This window comes from Setaria viridis, chromosome 5 (genome assembly GCF_005286985.2).
Source record: "Setaria viridis chromosome 5, Setaria_viridis_v4.0, whole genome shotgun sequence".
Lineage (NCBI taxonomy): Eukaryota > Viridiplantae > Streptophyta > Magnoliopsida > Poales > Poaceae > Setaria > Setaria viridis.
Genome location: NC_048267.2, coordinates 3,307,883 through 3,333,735, shown reverse-complemented (window position 1 = coordinate 3,333,735; position 25,853 = coordinate 3,307,883). Strand labels below are relative to the sequence as shown.

At 45.0% G+C, this 25,853-nt stretch overlaps 5 protein-coding genes across 5 annotated transcripts; 1 reads left to right on the top strand and 4 right to left on the bottom strand.

Moving 5' to 3' along the window:
- The first annotated feature begins 1,547 nt into the window (after positions 1-1,547).
- On the top strand, positions 1,548-4,743 carry LOC117859334 (uncharacterized). Its single transcript, XM_034742575.2, has 7 exons — positions 1,548-2,184; positions 2,410-2,463; positions 2,558-2,767; positions 3,676-3,788; positions 3,884-3,981; positions 4,120-4,244; positions 4,331-4,743. The coding sequence occupies exons 1-7, from the start codon at positions 1,696-1,698 to the stop codon at positions 4,481-4,483; spliced, it is 1,242 nt and encodes a 413-aa protein (XP_034598466.1). The 5' UTR covers positions 1,548-1,695; the 3' UTR covers positions 4,484-4,743.
- Positions 4,744-4,927: 184 nt separating this feature from the next.
- Positions 4,928-6,188, bottom strand: LOC117859335 (early nodulin-like protein 6). The gene is made up of 2 exons (XM_034742576.2): positions 5,695-6,188; positions 4,928-5,583 (listed from the first exon to the last, which is right to left on the bottom strand). The coding sequence occupies exons 1-2, from the start codon at positions 5,933-5,935 to the stop codon at positions 5,183-5,185; spliced, it is 642 nt and encodes a 213-aa protein (XP_034598467.1). The 5' UTR covers positions 5,936-6,188; the 3' UTR covers positions 4,928-5,182.
- Positions 6,189-8,727: 2,539 nt separating this feature from the next.
- On the bottom strand, positions 8,728-11,492 carry LOC117854963 (hydroxyproline O-arabinosyltransferase NOD3). The gene is made up of 8 exons (XM_034737228.2): positions 10,930-11,492; positions 10,526-10,593; positions 10,117-10,318; positions 9,853-9,950; positions 9,675-9,744; positions 9,514-9,585; positions 9,263-9,376; positions 8,728-9,095 (listed from the first exon to the last, which is right to left on the bottom strand). Exons 1-8 carry the CDS (start codon positions 11,380-11,382, stop codon positions 9,030-9,032), a joined length of 1,143 nt encoding a protein of 380 aa, XP_034593119.1. The 5' UTR covers positions 11,383-11,492; the 3' UTR covers positions 8,728-9,029.
- A 1,639-nt stretch (positions 11,493-13,131) lies between these two features.
- On the bottom strand, positions 13,132-15,685 carry LOC117854491 (uncharacterized). Its single transcript, XM_034736700.2, has 3 exons — positions 15,439-15,685; positions 15,262-15,314; positions 13,132-13,554 (listed from the first exon to the last, which is right to left on the bottom strand). The coding sequence occupies exons 1-3, from the start codon at positions 15,527-15,529 to the stop codon at positions 13,435-13,437; spliced, it is 264 nt and encodes an 87-aa protein (XP_034592591.1). The 5' UTR covers positions 15,530-15,685; the 3' UTR covers positions 13,132-13,434.
- A 1,045-nt stretch (positions 15,686-16,730) lies between these two features.
- Positions 16,731-21,426, bottom strand: LOC117858615 (NEDD8-activating enzyme E1 catalytic subunit). The gene is made up of 9 exons (XM_034741720.2): positions 21,218-21,426; positions 20,959-21,122; positions 20,298-20,500; positions 19,591-19,823; positions 19,429-19,491; positions 19,293-19,349; positions 18,118-18,239; positions 17,783-17,900; positions 16,731-17,343 (listed from the first exon to the last, which is right to left on the bottom strand). Exons 1-9 carry the CDS (start codon positions 21,335-21,337, stop codon positions 17,059-17,061), a joined length of 1,365 nt encoding a protein of 454 aa, XP_034597611.1. The 5' UTR covers positions 21,338-21,426; the 3' UTR covers positions 16,731-17,058.
- Between the last annotated feature and the right edge of the window lie 4,427 nt (positions 21,427-25,853).

The following is a 25,853-nucleotide window of genomic DNA, read 5'->3' as shown; positions in this document are numbered from 1 at the left end:
TCTGGATCAGGCAACTTATTCAGGCTTTGTTTGCTTCTCTCTGGACCAGCCGACTTATTCAGGCCGTCGATTTCGACTGCCAGCTCGTCGGCTGCCGGGCTGAGGGCCGAAACCAAACGAGGGCGAAGGCCACAGCCCACAACCAAACAAGGGCGTGCTTGGTTGCACGCTATACCTGGCCACGCTTCACTTGCGGCGCAGCCATAGAAATAGTCATTGCCATAGAAATAGTCATTGCTTGGTTGCTATCGAATCCTTGGCGCGCCACACGAAATCTAATTAATTTCTGCACCTGTGGCTCGTCTAACCGGTGCTGCTTTTTCGCGCCACAACTGCGGCGGGGGCGCGCGTGGCTTGGCAGGGCATGGCCTGCAACCAAGATCCTTGAGCTGTCGTTGTGCCGGTAGCCTACACCAGAAATTAAAAACCATTGTGTCTCGTATGAGATCCTTGAGCTCAGCGCTTAGAATCTTGAGCTTGACAACGGAAATCTCCTTTTCTCGAGAACTTGCCTGGTAACCACTTCGTTAAGAAGAACATCACAGATCTCTGTAGAAGTTTATTTTGGACTTAGCGTCGTATTCCTATTTTTCTAAATCTATTTTAAAATCAAACGGCCTTATTTTTGGTAGGCGACGTACCCTTAATCAGCGAAGAAACTTTATCAATCTTTACATATGTAATATTTACATATGTTTACCAACTTGTTTTAAAAAAAATTGAGAATCCCTTTAATTCAGCTTTCAACCTTGGAAAAAAGTCAAAAGCTAATCAAAAGGGTTGGCTTCCACCCAAAGGTACATGAAAAATAGCTTTTGACATGTACAATTCTCACCTGCTTTTACCTGCTTTAGCTCTCTTACTCCTGTTTTTACTTGCCGGGACTTCCAACTTTTCACAAAAATTACCCACCTGCCATTGATTATGTTGTACCGATTCGTTTTTATTTTTCTTTCTACCCTGTTCGATCTTCCCCGATGCCTCCTCTCCCGTCCCCGACACGGCGCTCGGACCCCTCCTCCTTCCTCCCAAGCAGCGGCAGCCCTCCTCCTCCTCTCCCAGCCTACGGCGGCGGCCCTCCTCCTCCTCTCCCGACCGGCGGTAGCGGCCCTCCTCCTCCCCTCCCGGCCCGCGGCGACGGCGCCCCTCCTCCTCTCTCGACCTGCGGCGGTGGCCCTCCTCCTCCTCTCCCGGCTGGCGGCGCCGGCACCCCTCTCCGCACCCACCTACCGTGACGTCGTGGAGAGGGAGGAGGAGGAGCAGGGGAGGTAGGGTGGAGCAGTGAAGAGTCTAGAGGAAGAAGCGCTCGTCAGTGAGAGGGAGAGGGGGACTATGAATGACTTGTGAGGTCCGCTTGCTACAGCCTACAGCTCACAGCTACTTTTCCAAAAACTACAGCTCAACTAAGCGTACCCTGAGGCTCTTCCATAACTGCCCTTTCAAGTCGTTGTCTCACTCACCCGCATGTCCTCTATATTCCAAATTATATATTGTTTTGAATCTAGATATAGACTTAGATGCATACAAATATTGAAAATCTAAAATTTGGAAGGAGGGAGAACTGTCTAAATTACTGCATCTAGCAACACTGCACAAGCTGCACGGGATCTCTTTTTATGCGTACGCCGCAGCTGTTCAGCTCGCCGCCGCGACGCCACCACCGGATCCCGCGAATCTTTACTCACCCCTGCAGACATGACCTCCGCGGTGGCGTGGTCGCCCCCCTCCTCCGCTGTCGGCCGCTGCCCCTGCCGTGGCGGCAGGCGCCCCTGCTCCTCCGTCCGTCCCCGCGCGGCGGCCGAGGAGCAGGACGGCGGCGGCGGTGGCGGCGAGGCCCCGCGGCTGGTGCTGCACGACTCCCTCGACGCCGCGGGGGTCGCGACCGCGCACGCCAGGGAGGCGCGGGAGGGGTTCGCGGAGCAGGTGGGGCGGCTCACCCGGTTGAACGCCGGGACCAGCATCGCCATCAGCCGCGGCGCCGACCTCGCCCGCGCCGCGCTCTGCGTCGCCGCCGAGGACGACTCGCTCGTCTCCCACTCCTCGGTCCCGCTCCCCGTCGACGCCTTCATCGCGCGCCTCGACGACCTCTCCACGGGCTTCTGCGCCGGCGGCAACTTCCCGCCCTCCCACGCGCCGCCCGAGGTCTTCTTCGATTACCTCGACCGCTACCTCTACGTGCACAAGGTATACGATTCGTTGTGAAATTATTCCGATCCTCTTGCTACACGATTTGGGGGTCACTATCCCTGCGTACGGACAGCTGCAATTTGAAGTCATTTCATCTGTCGTTTGATCTTAGCATGCAGTATAGGTCCCAGTCTCTCAAATAAGATTGTGTTGTAGCGAATTTCTGTTCTACATGCAGAGCTTACAAGTATTGGTGCTAATTTACTAGGATCTTCCATTCAGGGCTTTCGAAGAACAAATGGAGTCTCTGATGTGCGGGCTATGTATCTTCATTCGGTATGCTAGGCTCTGACTTCCCCTCCCTTATAGAAGTTATAGTATGTTTTTTTCTATGACTCATCTAGCGTTCTTTGTGTTGTACGATGCCCAGGTCTTGACATGCAGATCAGGATCTGCTCTAATGCTTGCATTGATATATTCAGAGATACTGAAGACTGTACGCATCTATGGCTTACTGGATTTCGATGCAGAGATATTCTTTCCTACTGATCTCGATAGCCTCCCTAGAGGCTATGACAAACAAAAAAGCAAGTTGGGTGACCAGCAACACATTATGACTTCAAAGTCACTTTTGGTTGAGGTGAGGTTATTCCAACCTTCAATCTTCATTTTTGAAGTGCATTGAGTTTATTTTTCCGTGCTTAGCATCTATGCATATCTTGAGCAACAAATGTCAAAGCTAAGACGTTTGTTGCAGTCCCCATATGCATACAAAATGCCATAGTGGAATTTCTGGGTTGTTATCATACAACAGGAATTTTTCACTAATTTTGCCTGCTTCTGCCCTTCATGTTCACCAGAAAAGATGTTGTCTGCTTTTAGTTTTCATCTTTTAGGATGAGATTCGAACTGTATCAAACAATTCAATATTCTCCTATGTATGAATTCAACCAATTTTGCTGCCTCTATGACGATTCATTTGCACAACACTGGTGGATAGGTCTGAACTGAAATTTTTGGTTTTGTACTCTCTTTTTTTTCATTCTTGCCTGTACAAGCTTTTTCTAATAGATCACACAAAGAAAACGAACACCCTTTCTGTGGTGAGTTTTTGTGGTTTGTTCATCCATTATATTCATTGTAATGTCAGTAACTTATTCCTAACAGATCTTCTGTTTCTCCCTCCTCTGTACCCTGAACTTCCTAAGTCATGACTAATACCAAAGTATACATGGATGATGTGTGATTTTGAATTGGCAATTCAGGAAGTACCACCTGATGTATTGTAATCTGAATTGGATCAGTATGCAACACTATTATGTTTCAACCTAATGGATTGAACGTACGTTTGAATAGCTTTAGTTATGAATCCAATTTGTACAAATTTTCCTTGCAACCTTATGGATTCCTTATTTTTAGTAGAAATTTGGTATTTTCTCTTAATCATCATGCATGTTTTTCTTCTGTCAAAGATGTTATAACCAGGCAGCGAAAAGTGTTGGTTGTTGTATTCCTTATTGGGGCTTATTTTGATTAGTCCTTTTGCAGATTTTGAGAACTCTGAAAGCTACATTTTGGCCATTCCAGTCTAATCAGTCTAGTAGTTTATTTCTGAATGCTGTTACTGCAAATCACCATGGCCCTGGTGCTTTAAATATAAGGTAGTTTCTCTTAATTTCTCAGCTTAGTTCCTTATTTTGCCATATTTACACAGATACTGCTGCAGACCTGGATTGATGTCAATTTTGGTTAACAGCGCCGTAGAGATGGCTGCAGCTAAAGCTGCTCAGCATAGATTGATGCGTGGAGTATGGACTAATGTTCGATTTGGTGATATGCGTCGTGCTTTAGCAGGTACTGCATTTTTGTAATTTTTGATGTATCATGGATCATTTCTGCGCCACTACTTTATTTGAGATAAAGTTCAGTATTTTGCATTGTGTTTCTATCAGTCCCTGACCAGTTTCATATCTTGCTTTTTTTTTGTTTCAGCATGTGAGCGGCTGATACTACTACAACACGATCCGCATGAACTGAGGGATTACGCCGCGCTCCTGTACCACTGTGGCTACTATGAAGAGTGCCTACAATACTTATCATCGTACCAAACAGCCATGGTAACTCATTCAGGCACGACCTCTGTCATGGGAGGAATCCAGAAAATGTAAAAGTCACTAACGCCCTCCCTGCTTTCCCCTTTCAGGTCGGGCAGTCGCCGAGCAACCGATTGGAGATACTAGAGGATGAAGCTGTAAATACTCTCAGAGCACGGATAACTCTAATTTTAGCAGAGGATGGCTGGAGCAGCTGCAGACCAGCAGCAAGTTACTGGACCAAGAACTCCGAGCCGTGGTAGTTTAGCTAGCTGACCATCGCTGCATCTGAAGCAAATATCTACAGATTGTATATACTGTATAGCATGTTCAGCCATGAGCCCATGATGTAGATATGATGGATCGTCAGCCACTTGTAGATACGGATGATCGAACACGTTGTCACTCTACAGGGACTACTTTTATAATTCTTTTTTTTTTAAATTGATTTGATACAGCACAAATACTTATATCACAGATCAGCAATTTGCAACCAAACAATGAAAAGTAATTTTCAGAGGTATCAGAATTCAGAAGTTCTTTTTGAATACGTAGGGCACTAACGTAAATTTTCAGGATGTTTTCTCTTTTGCTTACTGTACACCACACTCGTACTTCGTGTGGATGTTTGACGGATCGTCTGCAATATCACGATATGAGAGCAAAACATTTGCAATTTTTTACCGGATAAACAAATCAGGGGCATCACATGGTAAGTCCAATAACATAGCACATAGATCAGCAGATCACATTACATAGGAATTAAACAACACACGACTAATCAATAAAACTACGGTAGCAAATTGTCTTCACACGACACAATACCAACACACTAGTAACTAGACGAGTCATGAATAATTATGTAAAAAATGACAAGAACCCAAGCAGAGATAAAAACAGGCAGATTAACCTAACAAATTACTAGACGCGAGATCGCACATGCACACGCTACAAACTGCTGATCACTGGAGCATCATCAGGACGAGGCTGGCAAGGACACCCAGCGCCGCCGCGACGGCGACGCCAGCGGCAGCGGCAACGTCCGTGCCAGCGCCGGAGGTCGCGCCGGGCCATCCTCCCGACGGCCCGGGGCGGCCGCCGCCGTGGCCGGGCTGTGCCGACGTCCCTGGAGCGGAGGCCGGACCGGGCGCGTCCATGGCCGGGTGCACCATGACGCGCACGATGAGCTTCTGGCCCTCCTCGCAGTGTCCCGGCGCGCCGCTGATGAAGCAGAAGAAGCCCGGGCGGTCGAGGAGGAACGTGGTGGCGCCATCGGCGAACGCGGCGAGCGGCGCCGCCGTATCACAGGCGTCGAAGGCCGGCCGCTCCACCAGCAACACCGAGTCGTTGGCGTACCTGAAGTCTGCACGCGAGAAAGGATCCATGTCGCCATCGTTAGCATGCAGTTGCATCGGCGGCGCTCGACGAGGTCTCGAGCAAGAAGCGCTTGGGGTGGTGATCAGGTGATACTCACAGAGGCGGTCGCCGACGCGGAAGCGGTTGTTCATGGCCCACCAGCCGTAGCTGGTGTTGCCGTCCGGGACGCGCCACCCGCGCGGCCCGCCGACGTGGAACTCCAGTGGCCCCGGCGCCGCCGCGGCCGCCTCGCCGGCGGCCACGACGGCGGGAACGACAAGCAGGAAGAAGAAGGTGCCGGCGACGGCGAGGGCCAGCGCCGGGAGGAGCGGGGAGCTGCTGCCAGGGGTCGCGGCCATGGATCTTGCAGCGGCGGCAGGCGGCGGCGCGCGGTTCGAGCGCGGAGCGGAGACGGTGGCGCCGGTCGCCGTGCTCGATCAACCTGCAGGCTCTCGACGATCGACGGCTTGTTGCGCGCGCGCGTGGAGTGGAAGTGAAACTGCAGGTGCGTGATGGCGGAGGTGCGCGCGAGCTTTATAGAGGCTTTTGGGGGGGTCGGGCGGTTGCCACGACTCGCTGGGTCGGGGGCGCGTCGCGTCGCGTCGCCGGTTGCAAGTTTGACCGCGCCGGCGCGCGCGCTCGCGCTCTGCGCTGATGGGAACGTGCGTTCGTGCGGCGAGCGGGCGAGAGAGGACGTGGGGGACGACCTGACGAGGTGGCTGCGGCGGCGGTTAGCGCTGCTCGCCGTGTATCCGAAAGTGTTTTGTTAATTTTCAGCTGGAAATCGTATGTTTATGCCTCCGCGTATGGATTTCCGATTTGGGTGCGAGGGAATTTTGAATTCGAGAGGCCAACCGCTCCATTGGAACCTATCATGTTCGCGTCTCGATCCTTCAAATTTTCTGCATATACTTTTTTTTTAAAAAAAAAAGAAACAGGCGGATTTGTTCATTGTAATAAATAATAATTGGGCTGGATTTCGGTTTTATGGTCCCCTTTTCTCACTGAAAAAAGTCTTCTTACAACCTAATTATTTGGAAACTTCACTAGGGAAGTAACTCAAACGAAATGAAAGAAAAGAACACAAAAGAAAAAAAAAAGGCTGATAGATGGAATCCCGGAACTGGATAAGTGAAAATCAAGGAATATCCTTTTTTTAAAAATGAAAATTATGAAGAAACATCCTTAAAAAATAACTTGTATCAGTAGCCATATAGAGTCAACATTCAGTCATGTTACACGCAATCTATGAAGCCCAGTTAGTACACATGAAATTGATTGCAAGCAAAAGACAGTATCCACATTCACAACTCAAAGCTATGTGCTTATGTCAGCGTTAGCTGAGAGCTGAATGCAGCAACTTTTGCTTTACTTCACTAAATAATCTACTCTTTAACAATAGCAATTTCTTTTTAAGAGTTATAAGACGATATGATAGCATGATTGACCCAGTGATTAAATAGTCTGGCTCTGCCCCTGGGGTGGCAGGTGTCCAACAAGTACACTTGCAAATCTCAAGGTGTTACAGTTACAGCCACAATTATAGTGAAAAGTAAGGACATGGTTAAACATATATTTACATGCAGGATGGCAGCAATCCTCATGAGCAGCAAATTTCAATATCGCACCACATTGCAATGGTAGGATATATGTTCACCAATAATCTCCACAAGAGCACTTTCCATCGTTGAAATGGTGAAACCTCTTATTGTCCCTCACAATGAGCTCTCTCCCAACGATCCTCGACATGATCTTGATGGCATTGTGACAGTCCCCGCATATTCTGAGGTTCTTAATGGAGTCCTTGCCGGGGTGCTAATCAGACCATATGCAATTGCCAGCCTCTCACTATGGTACAGCAATGCCTGCTCCTTTGCCTCCTGGTCAATGTCATGGAGCACATACCTTGTATCTGGGACGTACCTCGGCTCATTCACCACCTTCTTTTCAACCTTAGGTGGCAACCTGTACTCTGCCAGCTTGTTCCTCCCATCAAGCATGTTAATCCCCAGACGCCTCTTCGGAGGTGGTGTTGGGAACTTCTTAGGATTTGCCATGGATGGATCAAGCGACACCAACAACTCCTCTGCCCGGTCCTCAAGATCAACATCACCATTCATACGTGCCAGGTTCAACAATGACTCCCATACCATGGCATTGGGCTCGAAAGGCAGCTTCTCAATATACTCAAGAGCCTCATTTAGATGCCCCGACTTTCCCAACACCTCAATGATCCCAACATAGTGCTCCACCTCTATTTACTCCACCTTTATTTAGGGAAAGTTGGGGTGAATTATTAGGTTATCCTAATAATTATTGAAAAAAAGAAAAGGTACAGAGAGACTGTTTGAACACTATTTTCTTATCAACTCTCTCAACATGATAGTTGGATTGAGGAAAGGAAGACTGCTGGAGACGATCAGGCGATGTGACGATGCGCTTGATGTGGAGGTAGCGGCAGCCGTTAACGCTTCAGGCTATCGCCAATCGTTAATCGGCTCATCGCCCATTGCGATTCATACGATGCCACACTTACGAGTCTGGGATCCATGAAATACATGTTAAGCTGATCTAGATGAAATGGCATTCTTAAGCTGAATTTAATTTAAACTATAAAATTATTGTGTTATTTCTCTAGTTTAATTGTGTTATCCTATAGCGCCTCGGTCCTTCAAAACTTCCCACATTTATTATTATTTCCTTTGACATGATCTAAAGAAAGGGTGAATTTTGGCCCTTTTATCCCTACAAAATAGTACTTCATAATATTTGGAAATCCCACTGGGATAGGTCACAGCCATCGAGTTGACTCTGGATTTTCTGAGCTATTATAGATGGAACTGCAAGACTGGAAGTCAGTGAACAACATCCTTAAAACAGAACGTGTATGCAATAGCCAACAAACAGCATCACCTGACATACTAATTTATGAACCAATTTGAATACACACAAAAATTGATTGCAAGTCTCAAGCAAGCGATACGATCCAGATTCAGAGCTGGCAAGTTCTTGTTTCTTGGTATAAGTTCTAGCAAATTTCTTGGGTCGCAGAAATTACATATTTCCTTACAACCCAACATGGAATTTTACGGCTTGCAAGTAGGAATGGAAAGGAGAAAGCCCCATATGAACAAACAAATGACCTACAACATTGCCAAAAAAAAAATGCAAGCACAATTGCACTCGCACGAAAACTTATATTGAGATTTTCTGCAGCGAGTAGCGGTTACAGAGATGATTAAATGGAAAACTATGAGTGCTAACTTACTTTTCTTTTCTATAAAAATATAAAGAGAAAATGGTGTATCTTCTTCTATCATGTATGATGTTGATGTAACTATGCAAGTGCAAGCAGCTATTTTGGGTGCAAACTGCTTGGGCTAAAATGGCCGACTGCACCTGATACTTGGCATTTTCCCCATACAAGGGACATATTTTGATATTGGCCACAGCTTATATTCCATCATCCCACCGAGGAAGGTTTGCGCTAGCTTCATTGACCATTTTTACAAGCGTAACCTGCATCGAGAAAATATTAGGGAAGGCCAGAGTAGATTGTCAAATACAAGGAGTCACAAGAAAATTCCATGGGGAGTAAATAAGAAACAGCTCAACATCGTAATACATTTATTGTATCATAATAAATATTCTGTGCATCTTTCCGATTTATGTGATGGTACACATACCACACTTTCTGGGACTCCAGGAGGTGGCAGTGTCAGATTCCTTGGTGGTGGCCCATCTTGGAATGATCTTTTGTCAAATCGCCATTCACCAATTTTTCCATAGGTCAGTTCACCCTGAAAGATTATCATTGCCGAATACTTTATGTCAGTAGAATAACAGGAGCAGTAACATATTCTGTGCGCTCAAACATATTAACTTCGTATGAAAATCAGAAATATAGAAGAAATTCTGCGATTTCAGATTCTAATACCTTGAGTGAATAGTCACATCCATAGGTGAAGTGGATGATAAATGTGTTCCCAAGCTTTGTATCAAATGGTGGCTGCGTTGTTTGTTTGTCATCATGTCACTAAAACACATTGTTCGAAGTGAACAATACCATGGAGATAAGAACTCAAGCAAGTGGAGTACCTGAATCATGAAGTCCTTACGAAGGATATGCTGAACCCCATGCAATGCGCTAGCAACAGCATATGCATACCTAAATGTCAAAGAAAAACAACACAAAAGTAAAAGCTGGAATCATAACAAGGTAACAAGTGAACAGATGAACTTGTACACTTAGAATACAAGACAAGGTAATTCTTACATTTCCAAGACCCATCCAAAAGCTTTATCTGTCTCCTCATCCTCTTTCATTTGTATCGAGACATTCATCCATGTGGGGGCAATCTTCTCAAGAAGTGTCTGAAAAGTTCTCAAATGAAAAGAAATTGTGTTAAGTGAGGTCTTATGAAGTCACTAAACCCAAACAGAAACAAGTAAAATAAATGTTTGTGAATAATAACGCACTGAATGGAAGTTCAACAAATCTACTGTAGGTGAAGAGTGTTAAGTTTGCATCAAGAAATACCTTCTTAATAATTACAGGAGAATTCCCAATAGGATCAACATCTGTGACAGGACCTCTTTCTTTAGGATAGTATTTCCTGATAACTTTTTCATGTTCTGATGGTGTGATGTAAAAGAAGGGGAATGCTGCTGGATCATTGTCAAGGGCCAAATTTGGTAAAGGTTTGACAAATACATGATCTGGTTCTGCCATCAGTATATACCTGCCATTTTCATCAAAGCAGAACAGTCACATGCACATTAGATTAGAAATCCTTGTTATTTAAGCATGGAAGAAGGAAAATATTGAATACTTGCTATTTTTAAGTCATGCCTGACTGGATGCTAAATCATGAGGTTAGCGTGGAAGGTTAAACTTGCAACCAAAGAGAAAGTAACAAAACCAGAAACATAGGTCCATCTGAACTCACTCTTCCTCAATCTTTGCTTTCTGAAGCCACTGGACAAACGCCCATGGCCTATTCAGGACCACATACCCCTGCACAAGGGTATTGAAATGTCAGGGGACAGACCATCAAGACAAAATGTCACACAAGTGAATCAAGAGACATCGCCAGAGCACATGGTACCGTGATCCTTTATTCCGCGAGCAAGTTTCTTGCCAAATCATAATCTGAAAACTAAAGGTTTTTTTAACCATCGGTTTATCACTGCAAGTCGAACCGGCGGCAGCAAATTTTATATCGGAAAACATAAATATAAAAATCTTCTGTAGCCCCACATTGCCCCACGTTGAAGAGCAAGAGCAAACAAACAAATAAACAGGGCGAAGGAGATAGAAAAGAGGTGGTTTTGCTGTTTACGGTTTGCGTACGTGGTCCTTGCCGGCGGGCAGCGGGTCGACGACGAAGGTGGGGATCTCGTCCATGAGCCCGTCGGGCTTCCCCGAGTGCAGCACGCGCGTGAACCCTCCCATGGCCTCCCCGCCGGGGCGCGCCTGCATCCGCTTGTACCAGTAGTACATGACCCGGCACTGCCACCGGCTGTAGGCCGCGTCCGTGGCCGTGAGCGCCACGTGGAACGGGCGCCGGCGCGCCTCGCCGCCCGCCGCCTCGCGCATCCACGCCGGCATCGCCACCACCGGGTCCCTCGCCGCCGCGGACGCGCCGGCGCCGCCTCCGCCGACGCCGCCGCGGAGCAGCATGGCGAAGAAGTTGTACGAGATCAGGAACGCCCCCGCCGCCACCAGCGCCAGCACCAGCGCCGGCCCGCGCCCCATGCCGCCGCCGCAACCGCCGCCAGCGGCCTTCCGCGCCGCCGCGTTCATCTCTCCAGTCTCTCCGGCCCCTCTCTCCCTCTCCCTCCTCTCTCTGGAGTCTGGAGAAGTGGAGATGTAGAGAGAGATTCTAGAATTCTTGGCGTGCGAGTTCGGGTTGGGAGGGAAGCATTAACAAATTGGCAGTACCCATTCCATGAATTAATGACGTGGAATCCTTTCAAAGAAAATCGCGGAGCAGGGCGGCGTAAGCGAGACGGCGACGGCGACGCTCGCTTGCAGGTGGGCCCGTACCGTGCCAGGCGGCCCGGCGGGGGCCCGGCATGTAGGCCAGCTCGTCAAGGGCTCGAGTCAACGGAAGCCCCACCGGCCACTAGTCCGCGCTTCGACGCCGCTGCGCGCCTCGCCCTCTCTTGACTTCTCTAATTATTTTTTTTTCCCGGAATCAGACGCCTGACTTCGTTGGTTTCAGTGAGCTGATTTATATTATTGATTCGGGATGGGTATTTTATTTTTTATCATGATTTTGTTGATTTCAGTGAGCTGATTTAGTTGGCAGGAAATTTGGTGGGTTCATATGAAAATATAGCTGTTTATTTATTCCTGCGGAGTTACGATGCCTGGCATATACATTTTTCAACGTACCCACGTCTTCCAAATCATATAGGAAAATACTTCACGCACGTAGTCTTTTTATAATTCTTTCGTAACCAGGTGGTTTAAACCAGCGCCATTTTATAAATATTCCTTTAGTTCTAAATTACTATTTGTTTTAACTTTTCTAAATACATAGTTTTACTATGCACCTAAATATATATTGTGTCTAGATATGCAGTAAAATCTATATACCTATAAAAAGCCAAAACGAATAGTAATTTGGGACGGAGGAAGTAATAATCAACCACCCAGGAGCTTTGTCCTTTGTACATGAAAAGTGTAAAATGTGTACTACATATTGAAACATTCAGATATAAAAATTATAGGGATTCCAAAGTTCAAATTGACAAACAATTACACTAGTTATATGTGATTTTAGTAATTTACCTAGGGTCAAACTATTAATAAATTGCAGAGAGTCGCTGGAAATAGTGGTTTAGTGTGTATGTAGTGGATCGCGGCAGTAAGTCCCAGTAGTAGAATTCAAGCAATAGTTAAAGTTTTGAAGCATACATCAATACTAACATCAAGTTAACTTAAAAATAGTTAGTTATTACATTTCAGTGTTCAATGTATATATAAATACATATACATGGAGACGAATTAATATTAAGTTCCCGTATCAATGAAAAATAATATCATCACATCGTTCTTCATCATTGCCTAAATCACGATCTTCAACATTTCTATTTGCAATTTAAACATCCTCATTGTCCTTTGAACCATCATCATAGAGAATAGTGACCTAACACGAGTAGACAGCAGCCCTAATAGCAGTCGCTTAAGCCAATAGCAACTACTACCTTGTAACAGCGTAGGATCCGCTACCCAATTGCAAACGTTACCATTGCTATTTATTCATTACATTGCCTATGATTATGATTTTTATTCTTTTTTTTTAAAAAAAATAGTATCGGTATATAGTAAAACCTCATGAAAGCACTGTAAATGGAACCACAGCTGAAGTTCAATTTAGAATACGGTTAGGGTCAAATAGCCTTCTGCGTAACGTAGTGCCGTGACGAGTTGTTCCTTGAAAGCAAGCAAACAGCTCGATTTGCTTCAAATGGTAGGGAATAAAGCGCAAAAGCAAGGCAGGCATGATTGCAACGGCATGCATAAAACAAGGCGCGATGCTTGCGATGGTTGCAACGTCCTGCTTTTACACTGCCAGACTGCCACGGCGCTCCCATTGGCCCACGGCAAAAGGAAAAAAAATGTTTCAACGTATAGGATAATTACATACTACCAACTTTAACATAATTAAAAGTCTGTCACAGAACAAAACTTGTATGGCATGTTGCAAGTTACACCGTCACTTTGCACTAAACATGCCCTTCTACCCAGCCATATGGCACTGGATTTCTTCTGGAAAACAGCATACACGGCATTACCACAAATCACACTTCAAGCGATCATGTTCGGTTTCTTATTACCAGAAAATTCCTACTTCTTTGATTTAGATTGATCACCGTCCACCTTCAAAATGCTGAGGTCGCCACCTTCTTTGCTAGCAAGATTCGCAGCCTTTATTTCGTTGCACTGGTTGATGAACTTGGTGAGTTCCTGCAATGCAAGGAAGTTTCTGTTGGTTGAGCTGAGAGCACACAGTATGAAATAAGGACAGGCAGCAGCAGGCTACATAAGCTTCATGACTTTAAATGCAATACTACTAGTGTCTTTAAACCAAAACTTAGGGGTCGGCATGTGTCTATATTTGAATTAGTTCTAACTAATTCAGTTCATAGTAACTAGCCACGCATGTTGAAAACCCCACAAGGCACACTACTGAATTTCAGTAAACAAAAGGAATGTTGAGCATGATACAAAACACAGATAATTCAACGGGAAAAGAACTAATCTCTTAGTGTGTCCTGCATTATATATTTAATAAATAGATAGACTGGTAAATCTCTTAGTGTGTCCTTGCATTATATATTTAATGTATATAGTATGGTACACACTTTTACTAGGGAAAACTGTAAACCTGCTAAAATGCTGGGGAACTCACAAGAAATTCAGAATACAGATTAAATATAAATACAAAGTTAAGTTAATTTCGATTCAAGATTCCAGTTTCCAAGTGAGGCATTTGCTATTTATCACTGCAAGAATACAACAAAACTAAATCATATCTGATTAACAAAATTTGGCATCTGCACAAAGAATCAGCAATTTCTGCAAGATTAGATCATCATCGGAGAATGGCCATTACAGGATAATAGGATTCACATTAACTACTGTAATGACATATGATAGTACTAAACTCTAGGAAGTATTAGATCTTAAAAAGCTGACCACATGGATCCCATGGCAACCTATATTTCATGACAGCGGGAGTAGCATATGAGATACCAATAGATGTGATCGTAAGAACTCGACTCACAGTAACTCAGAAACACTCACAGGTTTTGCGCTGTAAAGATACAGCTTTTCTGTATATTGCTCTCTTATTTATATAAAAGGAATACAAGGCCTTGATGGCCGATGACTACTGGCCATGGTGGCCCCTAACAACCAGGAGCAGTTCCTGTGGATGAGATCTAATGACTCGGTTAACCACTATCCTGAAGACTAGGACTCTATAACAGAATTGACTTAGCCAGCCGAATGCTAACTGAAAGAGCTGACTTAACTGAAACAAAAGCAAATGACACTAACAGACTCTTAACTGATAAAGTGAACACACAAACAGGGATTAATCCCTGAGTGATTGTATTGAGTTATTGACCAGTCCCAACTTTCAAGTTACACTTATAACATAATTTAGCAATAGCCACACAATTTTGTTGGAAAATGCAGAACATTGATACTACCAAAAAAACAGTGGATGGCACTCAATCAAAATACCATCGCAAATTTGCAAGTGATATTTACATGGAACAAGGGAACAAACCGAAACAACATTGATTTATAAAGCTACCCACAAACATAATCAGTAACCCAGTTCTACAAAATTCTGCGGCCCCATGCTCTGTACGATTGAAATTCTAGTACCCTCTTAAAGAATTGACGTACAATTGGAAATTCAGTACCCTCTTAATAACATGATAATTGCTAAAAACAGAACAGAGTCATTTTAATAAAATTAAACTGACATCCAGCCAAATTCAGCCCCGAATTAAACTGAATCATCCAAACACCCATTTTTTCACTTAATAAATCAGTACAAACCGGAGCAAGGAATTCGATTAACTTGTGACGTAAAGGAAGAAGACAAATTCCGATACACAGGCCTTTGCTAATGCTACGTTATACTACACTAAAGCATACCTTCTCGGCGTCCATGTCCTTGGTGAACTTGGTCGGCTTGACGACCCTCTTCCCTGCAACACCGAGTAGCAAACCAATCATCCAAGCGAACAATCGACGCAATCAGCACCGAAGAGCACGCAAAGACAATCCAACCTAGGACGTGGGGAACGCCGCGGTCGGTTCGGGCACGCGTACCTTTGCGAACGTGGGGCGCCTTGCCGTGGCGGTTGGGAGGGATGGTCTTCTTCTTGCTCTGCCCCTTGAACATGGTCTGCTTCTGCGTCATCTCCCTCGCCCCCGGTCGCACGGCGCGGCCTGTGTTGCTTCTGCTGCTGGGAATCCCGCTGGAGCGCCTCTCTGGAGGCTCTGCTGCTATACGGCGGTCGGGAGTCGGGATGCGCCGCCGCCGCCTAGGGTTTTCAGTTCTTCGGCTTAGGACTTCGTGGGCTGCTGTGGGCCGGAGAAGCCTGCTATGTAAAAAGGAGCAAGAAAAAAAAAGGTTAACGTTGTAAGGCCCAAATCGTTATCAATTGGCGGATGCGTATGGAGATGCAAGCGATTTATTTTTATTGTTTTCATTATTTTTTGATAAGGGAGATGCAGGCGATTGAACGTGACATTGCCAATGCTGAGAATGGGGGAAAGAAGCACTGGACGGTAAGGGCTGGGAGCTTGATGCTAAGCTGGTTACCAAGCTTGAAGAGCTTGAGGGACCAGGCCCTCAAAAAGTATGAATGTGAAGCAACGTCTCCTATAATTTTTTTCGTTCTTTGAATTTATTCCTCTCCGTTCTTCTCGAGCCAATTAACCTATTGTTTGCAGACGCACCTAAGATCCGTCGATAACCATGTCATTCATATTTGAGATACCTATTCTCTTAGATCTAATTTGGAAACTCTAATCCCTCTAGGATCTCGGACTTTTCACTGGGTAGGTAATCTATGAGGATATAATTTTAATTATCATCTTAGTTCTTAGTGGGGTTTTTTCCATCCTTGGGTTTGGCTCCCCCTGCTTCCAAAAGGTGCCTTACCTTGTCGATGCTCCCCCATTCACCCCCAAAGGAAACACGTTTTTTGTTATGATGTGGATAGCTCTCTATATAATCGTTCATTTGTATTTTTTTTATAGTCTTATTAAGCTCTATAGTTTAGATTCAGGTTCAAAAATATTATCGCTCGAAATTCCATTGTGTTTTGGAGAATTATTTTGCTCTACATATATCTTTATACCTCACTTGTGGACATCATGGTTTATCGGTTTTCTTAATTGTTGTTAAAGATTCAACGTTTTGTTTTAGCAGTATTTATGTTCATCACATTTTACATTGGTACTTTTTTGCTGCTGGCATGGCCCTTTATTGTGGTCACTGCAGTTATGTATGGCTTGTATAAGTTGGTGTTTATGCTTCATGAGGGATTACCTTGTCATTTGTATTGCTGAATTTCAAAAGATGTTTGAATGCTTGATATTTTCATCAGCTATCCTTGAGGTTCAACGGCTTAAATTTAGTGTGCCAATATCTGTTGGTGATCACAAAGCATCTAACTATGAATGATGCTTACATCAGGTCAGGGAGAAAAGTTCTGGTACTCAAGGCCCTTGGGGTGCTCCCATGCACCCGGCCACTTGCATCCATCGGATGTATCATCCACGGTGCATGTGAACCCTGTGTTGGACTGCGCTTAATTTCCAGAGAAAACGAGGGGTTAGATGCAAAGTTATCAAGCGTGCATCTCAATTTTGGTTCAGCCTGCCTGAAAAGTATACTTGACTCTGATCGTCTCAAAAGCGTTATCCTCCTCCTCGGGAGACCTACGAGCTCTCGGTCGTGTCCATATTCGAGGCTTCGACACCCTTGAAGGCGACGCGCAGCTTCCTCAGCGACGACACTTTCTTCCCGTTGTTCTCCGCCATGCCCGTGGCGTGGACCGTCGCGCACGGGACCCCTTTGAGGAGCTCGAACATGGGGACGCTCAGGTTTGGCCGTGTCATCTGCTCCAGCACCTCCGGGGACTGCATGTATAGGTTGTTTCCTTCGTGCGTCACGCTAGCCTTCGATATCCGCAGCTTCGGGTGCTCTTCGAGCATCTTGATGAACTGCCACAAGAGATCAAGCAGCTGATGAATAAAGTGGTATTGGGGGAAGGTTTGCACCAATCGTATGGGAACATACCATTTGAGTTACCCTTGGAAAAAAAATAACAAGGCATGTTAAATTAACAAATAATATAAGCCAGCTATGACCATTTTTAGGACTCAGCGATGATGAAATGTTGTTTGATGATTGTGGTTGTTACATGAACATATCATTATGATCATTGATGCATGTGTATATATGCAATCTAGATAGAACTTGTACCTTTGCATACTTTAAGCATCTCATATCTATGTCCCTTTCACAACTTCATCCATAACATGTACTAGAATATGAAATATAACATACACAAATGACATAATATGCAGGAATTTTTAATAAGGTAATCCTGGGAAAAGAAAACTGCTCATACAATCACTGAAATGGGTTTTCAACACTCACCTCCGCAAGAGTGGATGATGTATCCAGCTCAATAAGGGTACCAGGCCCACATACAAGGCAATCTTTGTCTCTGACAAAATCAGTTACTTTAATATGAGTTCCTTCCAGACCATTGTACCTGTAAATAGGCATAATAATCATTCATTCACAAACTGAGCTGTGTTGTGCTATTGCAACCCCCATTAAGAAATTCGTTTGGTGAACTGAGATTACGCTGTTAGTAAAGTTTTCATGTGGCACTGGATTTGGTTAAAAGATGGAACAAAAATTTAGTCCTCATTCTTGACGAAACCAACTTTTACAGTAAGAATGAGTCGTGAAGCAATGGAACTCACGTGAGATAGTTAGATACACTTTTGCTGCACCCAGAAATAAGCTTGAAGGCTTCCAACGCACAAGCAGCAGATATAATTGCGTTCGTTGAAGCAATGGCTGGAATAATATTCTTGACAACACCCTGAAATTCATAAAACATAGCCAGCACTATGAATGCCACTGCTATGAATAATAGACCTTTCAAGATGTAGAAAACAACTAAGCATTACATAAAAAGCTGAATTCTGCTGTCCAATTAATGGAGAGTTCAAACTAGCAGACATAACAAACATAGAAGAAAACTGCCAGAGTATACCACTGACAAAATAAAGGTTAGGATTCCAGATACTAGTATACATGGAAAGGTTTATTACTTCTGAGCCAATATCAAAACAGGCCACATATTGAAAATAATTTTATTTTCCTTTTGAATGCGTGATTCCGTGGACATAATAAACCAAAGCACTATCAATGACATGCACAGAAAATAAGTTGCTGACCATTGACAAACATTTATGATAAAGTAATACTATTCAATTCTGTGGACGTGGAGGTGTCAAGTGCAGAGAATTAGAAGCATATGCTTATCTAAAAACTGCTTAAGCACCAGGTAAACCATGTAGAAAAATGAACTAGATGATGGCTTTTATGTGCACAAAGTAACAAAGAAACACAAGAGTGATAGCACAATCCTGATAAACCGATAATCAGGAGAGACTTTCATTCATAATCAGGGTAGATCACATGCAGTTAGCCAGATACCTTACTCTACGACTAAAACTATTTAAAACATAAGCAAATCCATGACTTAACGGAACTTTCCTTAGAGAAGCTATACCCCTAACTAGAACCATTCTTATGCTCAGACCTTAACTGTTTATATCACTCAAGCAGCCTTAGATAATTAGTTCCACAGTGGATTTTTCTTACATACCCAGTCCCGCATTGCTAGCCTCTTTTTCTTTGAACATAAAAATCAATAGAACAAAGTTGGTTGCCTTTTTTATTTAACATGTGTACATACAATAAGATTAAATGTCAACAATCATGACTCTGGGCAAAATGAGATCAGTTGGACAAGAATCCGTCCACAATTGCCAAATTCTTAGACAAACACATTCAATTGGAGAAGCAAAGATTTTGAGATCACGGACTATATCATAGGTAATGCCTGGTCAATAAAAAGAAAACTAACCTGGGTTAAAGAATATGTAACACCTGAAATACCGAAAAGCTCTGCTCTCTTTAAAGCCTGTATAAGTATACATGTCAAATGATTTGACAAGCACACTACTGATAAAATAATCTATATGATCTTGCAGCATAGATACCTCTGAATAAATCCACTGCATATGCTCTGCATCATCAGCATCAAAAGGTTTTCCAGAATGAACCTACAACAGTAGATTTAACTGTTAATAGTGTTGGGTGGTTGTGAGGGGGAGGGGGGTTGGGGTCTGAAAGAGAAATCATGTGGAGAGAAAAAATAGAACCTCATCCCATTTTATCAAATGAGCATACTCAATGCAGTGAGCTGCGGTTCTTGGTGTCTCCGCCAGGGTACATAAGGGGAACTTGACCTGAGGAGGGAAAAGCCATATGTTGCATTCGAAGCAAGGTGTTGTTCCTGGTATTATGACTCTAGCATGACCCTTAAATCCTTCAGTTCCACCATCTACCATAGGTTTGACTGTCTCCGGGAGTGGATTGTCATTTGAGTCATACTCTGCAATGCAGATGATATATATACGGCGCATCATTATGCTATACGTGCATGGCATATTTTTTATTTCTACAGAGCAAGCTCTAATCAAATGAGAATGGAAACATAAACAAACAATACTACAAATGTCATAAAAACAATAATGGGAGGATATAATCTGCACTGAGGACAGAATTGAAATCATAAAACCTTGAGTTTATCTGCGCAGCATCTTAATAATCACATAGCGTAAAAAAAACTGTTATGAGCAGCTTGCAAAGTTGATAGAACTTATTGCTAAGTTAAAGTGGGGGACAGAACAAAATTGATTGCCATTAAACTATCATACTTTTTTTGTCGAATTTTGTTAATCTTAATTTGTAAATATGATGAATGCACAGCAAACAAATTCACTGCAATTCCCAAGCCACAATTATACTCAGGGCTGCAGTCTCCTTTCGAAGCCTATTTTCCTAAAATGTGACATGGAAAACATACCCAAGAAGCCACATGCCACGGAATTGATATAGCTTCGAGCTTCAATTGAATCCAGACCGAGGACAATTATGTGAAACTGAGAGTAGAACTCTAACTCTTTATCTTCAATCCTGCAAAAATGAGGCACAATGTTGACCCCACTAACTCGCTCCATAACCCTCTTCGCCGCTACTTCAGCCTTGGACTTCCCAACATCTTGAACTCTGCACAAGAGTGCATCCAGCTCCCATTAAGACAATGAAGGTGACAAAATGAATTTATTTACAAAAAAAGGAAAGATAATATGAAGGCACACAAATAGTGGTGGCTGCAATCAAGTGAGGCTTTTCAGCTTAATGAGACCAAGACAAATTCTAGGCTCAATCTGAACTTAGGGCGAAGATAGACATCTTTCTTTTCCAAGTCACTAAAACAATCTAGTGTCTTCAAGCCCAGATGACATCTTTAAACATCTGCTGGAGGAAACTAAATCAGGTATAGTGGCAAATATACACAAATTTATAGCGTCCTGCTGCCACGATCATTTTTTTCGCTTCTTTCAGCCAAACACGCACAATTTGAGTCCTGTGGCAAAATTTCCCTAAACCCTATCTTCGCCGACCAAGTCGCGGAGGCCCAACCGCCCAATGGGGAAGGGGTGGGGGGTGACGACCGCACGGACCTGAAGAGGAACTGGCGGTTGAGGTTGGAGACGTCGATGGTGTCCATGTCGATGACGTGCAGCTTCTTGAAGCCGGAGAGGGCGAGGTCCTTGAGGAGCTCGCACCCGAGGCCGCCGGCGCCCACCACCAGCACCTCCACGAGGCTCCCCAGCAGGTCCCGCAACTGCGCGCACGGATCAACCGGTGAAATCAGCCACCTACGAGTAGAACGCGAGAAAACAGCAGAGGAATCGGCGGTGGGGGGCCAGGACCACTCACGGTGGGGCTAGGGTCGAAGGAGGCCTCGACGAGGTTCCCGGGGCGGGAGAGGAGCATGTCCAGGTCACGCCACCGCGCGGGCTCCGTAGGCGCCGGCTGCTCCGCGTCCGGCGAGGCCATCGCGGCGGCGCGCTGGGTTCGGCTCGCCTTCGAGCTCTCGGAGGGGGAGGGGACGAGGAAGAATAAGAGAGGAGCTGGTTGTGAATCTGCGATGGGTGCGGCGGAAGGGAGAAGAAAGATGGCGAAAACCCCAGGGCCTTGGCGTGGACGGCCGGGATACGTGATCCGCCCCGAACAGACGGCTGAGGTGCAAGTTGGGCGGCTGCGTTCGGGTTTCTTCCGGTTTCTCCGATCAAAAAGCAGAGATGCCGATCGCGCATCTAGCTCCAATCATCAGTTCCAACTTCCCATAAATTCAGAATTCCTTTTACGTCCTGTTTGGCACAGCTCCACTCCTAAACTCCAGCAACTCCATCAAAAAATTCAGCCAAACACGCTAACTCCAAAACTCTATGGAGTTGCAACTCCATGGAGCTGTAGTGCAAATGGAGGTGCAGTTTTGGAGCACCTCTTTTGCTGCTCCAGAAACCACTCTTTTGAACCTCCTCGTGGAGTTGGTGGATAATTACCCACCAATACCACTGGTTACATAGAAAAAACGGTTCGTTCTATTTTCCTCCGAGACTCCACGCGCTCGTCTCCACCGCGCTAGCGCCGCCCGTCGCTCCTGCCGCCGGCCGCCGTGGCCCCTCCGTCCCGCGCCTTGGAGCCCCGCCGCCGGCCGCACCCCCCGCCGCCCGCCCAAGCCCCGCCGTCGACCGCACCCCCCGCCGCCCACGCTAGACGCCCCCCGCGCGCCTCAACCCCTTCGGTCGTAGGTTCCCGCCACCGGCCGCCCTAGACGTCGCCGCCGGCTACAGCGCCTCGCCGCCGAAGCCCGCCGCCGACCGCAGCACCCCGCCGTAGAATGCCACCGCCGGCCGCAGCGCCCTGCAGAGGCCCGCCACCGGGGTTGGAGGAACGCTGCAGCCGCCGATAGCTGTGGCCGACGGTGTTCTGTAATCGTGATGTGACGAGAACTTTAGATATATGTTTGGAAATAACAACCTTGTGTTGGTCTGGCTTATCTGCAAAATCAAGATTTTCTTCTAAATTTTGGAATTATTGTTGGTAAGCATTAAGCAATGTCCAGTTCTTACTTCTTAACTAGCTCAGTGGACGCAGGACCGACCTCCGATGACAAGGGTGATTTATGAGAAATGCGATGTATATATGTTCCTTTCTGGTCTCGTTCGATGGTCACATTTGCGCAGTGTTTTAATTTTCTTTTGCACCTGCACCAGCTGGTCTGGTCCAATTTTGTTATAGAGTGATCCGTTCATACCCAGAGGAAGAAGAAGATGGGATAGAGAGGATGACAAGTAGGGCCTGAATTAGGGGGCAACAATGATAATCCACACTGAAATTGATCTTTTTTGGAGCTGAGAGCACCCAACTAGTCAAACACCTCATTTTAGTTCTAGAGTTCTGGAGTGGAGCTAGCACCTCCTGAAGTTCTGGAGTGGAGCAGCTCCACCCAGAGCTGGAGCCATGCCAAACAGGGCTTTATCATCGAGGATTCAAAACTCTTTCTATAAAACTTCTCCTAATATACATTGATGTTCAAAATTCAACTGAATGCGAGGAAGTTGTACTCAATTAATTAACAATTCTAAAAAAAGTTTACTAGCTTTACTCTAGATCTCTTAAAATTGGAAGTCAATCAAATCATGAACATTTTAAGTTTCAAATATATTCAAAAAATTAAGCTAAATACTCTCTTTATTTTCAAAAACAATTGGTGGTGAGAATGAGTGGCAAAAGGGGGCTACATCCCCACTTCGCAAATCGTGAACCCACGGGCCCACATGGTTTGAGGTCATTGATGCTGAAAGGGTCGCACTCATCTCTACGACTGAACCAAAGGCGAGGCAAAGCAAGCGTGACAAGGAGATAGAGACTTACCTCCCAACCTCGTATCCACGGATCCAAATTTGGGACTGTCCAAACCCTCCGGTAGGTCCATAGATGCATGTACGACAATCATGCCCTTAACCTGCTTGCGCTGATAGAGGTGAACGTGGCAAGATCTTTCTTGTGTAAGGTGGGGGGTTTCGGGATCCAGACCGGGAGTGTAGATTTAAAGATGCTTTTTAATATGATCATATATGTGTTGCTTTGCTATCCATGCTCAGAATTACAACATATGCATAGTTTAGGTTGCTCTAGATTGGTTACTCCTACTCTATCTGTTATCTGTTTATACATGCTTAGTAGATTGGATCTGAATCACTCATTAACATCAAGTTAATATTAACAATGCTAGTTGAAGTAGAACTTGTGAAGCTATAAGTTTCACGGATTGATAAACCTTGGGGGAGTACTCTGAGGAAGAGCTAATCCGTGCGCTTTTCACAAATTGGCGTGCTAACTGCCGTCAACAGATGCCCCTCGGCAGGTTACCGAGTATAAAATACCGACATCTAGCATGCTAGGCAGGGGTGATCATCGAGATCATCGGAAGAGCTTTGCTAAACCTCAAAATCAATCTACTTGACGCTGCATGATTGTCGACCAATCAATGACTCACCGTGTCCATATCCGAAGTCCAAGGCAAATTCGATTCCTATTCATATACATGCGCCAGGAGAATTCGCCGAATTGGACTCCAGAGCATAGCATCGAGATCGAGGTGGACACCAATCCTTTTTCCGTCTCGACTCGATAAGTTCGGTGCCCAAACCAAGTCGAAGACCACAAGATAAAAGAGGCTTGAGCACATTCCAGCCTCATAGTAGTCTTTGGGTACCTTTGAAGATTCAACTGGACAAAGTACTCGAAGAGCACCAGAAGTAGTTGGTGAAGATCTAAAAGTACTTGGAACTGCTGCATTCGACTAAAACTCGGGGGTTTGTCATACATACATCTATTGGCCCACTAGAAGGTTAGGACAGTCCCAAATATGGGACTGGACACCGAGGTGCATTTGACATGGAGACCATGACGCAGGACGGTATAGTCTATGTGGAAAGATAAGAAGTATAATAAGAGTATGACTTCTCTAGTTGTATCCAGCTAGTATTTTTGTAACCAATCGACCTGTAATCTTGCCTCCGTGTATATAAGGCAAGGCAAGGACCTCTTCAAAGACAAGCTGAATCGAAGAGGCAAGTGCCCCGGACCTACATTTTATTTTCACTCTTGTCCAATAACAACTATCTTAGAGTATTATTATGCAACCTACGTATGCGAAAAGTCATACTACTTGCTATTTTGTTGCTTGCACAATAATAAAAAGGATGGTATAATGCATACAGTTTGTGTAGAACATTGATAGCCAGTATGAAGTGACAAAATAAGCATCTAGCCGTGAGTACGGCTAACTGTGCTATAGTCCTAACCCATTGTATGGTTCTAGTTGACTCAAAGTCTTAGTATGTATTTGGTTTGGGGATCCTGAGATATGTTCCTAATTTTCGGGATACGATGGATCCATCTCATATTTAGTTGAGGAGGCCGGAGCCAACCCAATTTTGTATTTGATTTTGGACGGATCAAAGGATACGAGATAGTCTTGTTTAGTTGTCAAAATTGGAAGTGCCAAAATTACTGTGCCGGCACTGTAGCACACTGTAGCGTTTCGTTTGTATTTGTAAATTATTGTCCAAACATTGACTAATTAGGCTCAAAAGATTCGTCTCGCAAAGTACAACAAAACTGTGCAATTAGTTTTTAATTTCATCTACATTTAGTACTCCATGCATGTACCGCAAGTTTGATGTGATGGAGAATCTTCTTTTTGCATAGTGCCAAAGTTGGGAGTTGGGGGTGAAGTAAACAAGGACATAGATGGAATTTCCAAAACGGTAGCAATAGTCAATAGTTGACCCACGTGTCAGACTCTGAGAAAACTATCTTTCTTATCAGCTTCACCGCTTGAGCACCCGTGCTACGTGTCTGCCCTGTTCGCTTCAGCTTATAAGCCGGCTGAAAAGCTGAAACGGCTGATTTGTTGTGAGAGGAAAACACTGTTTGATGGCTGATAAGCCGGCTGAATAAGCTGAAGCGAACAGCCCCTTGTCGTCATCCTTGCCTGGGCTCCCCAGTCCCCACAATCGGTCGTCTCCATGCTGCCTTTCCCCCGCTGACTTGTGAGCTCTCCCCATCACCTTACTCGCGCTCTAGATTGTGGGAGCTCCTGCTCCCGCCGCGAGACAGAAGGCCTCGCCTCCCTCATTCATGCCTATATATTATGGGTTTATGGACGTGGATTCGCATGCATTACCCCTTTCCCGGCTCTTATCAATGCCGCTCACACACAAAGTTAGCTGGATTTACGCCATGGCTGCGAGCTCCGCCGAATTTGCGCCACCCCATACCGTCATGAGCTTCTCATACCATGAGCTGCACTCCCAACTAATGGAAGGAGATGATGCGCGATAGGGATGAAATTGGTCCGTCGTATTCGCTCGATTCAGTGGAATGAAATATATTTTCTTTTAGGATGGATCCAGCCTTTCTAGATTATGAACCAAACATCAAAAAAATGAGTTTGACCCAATCCAACCCATTTGAAGTTATGAACCCAACACATATG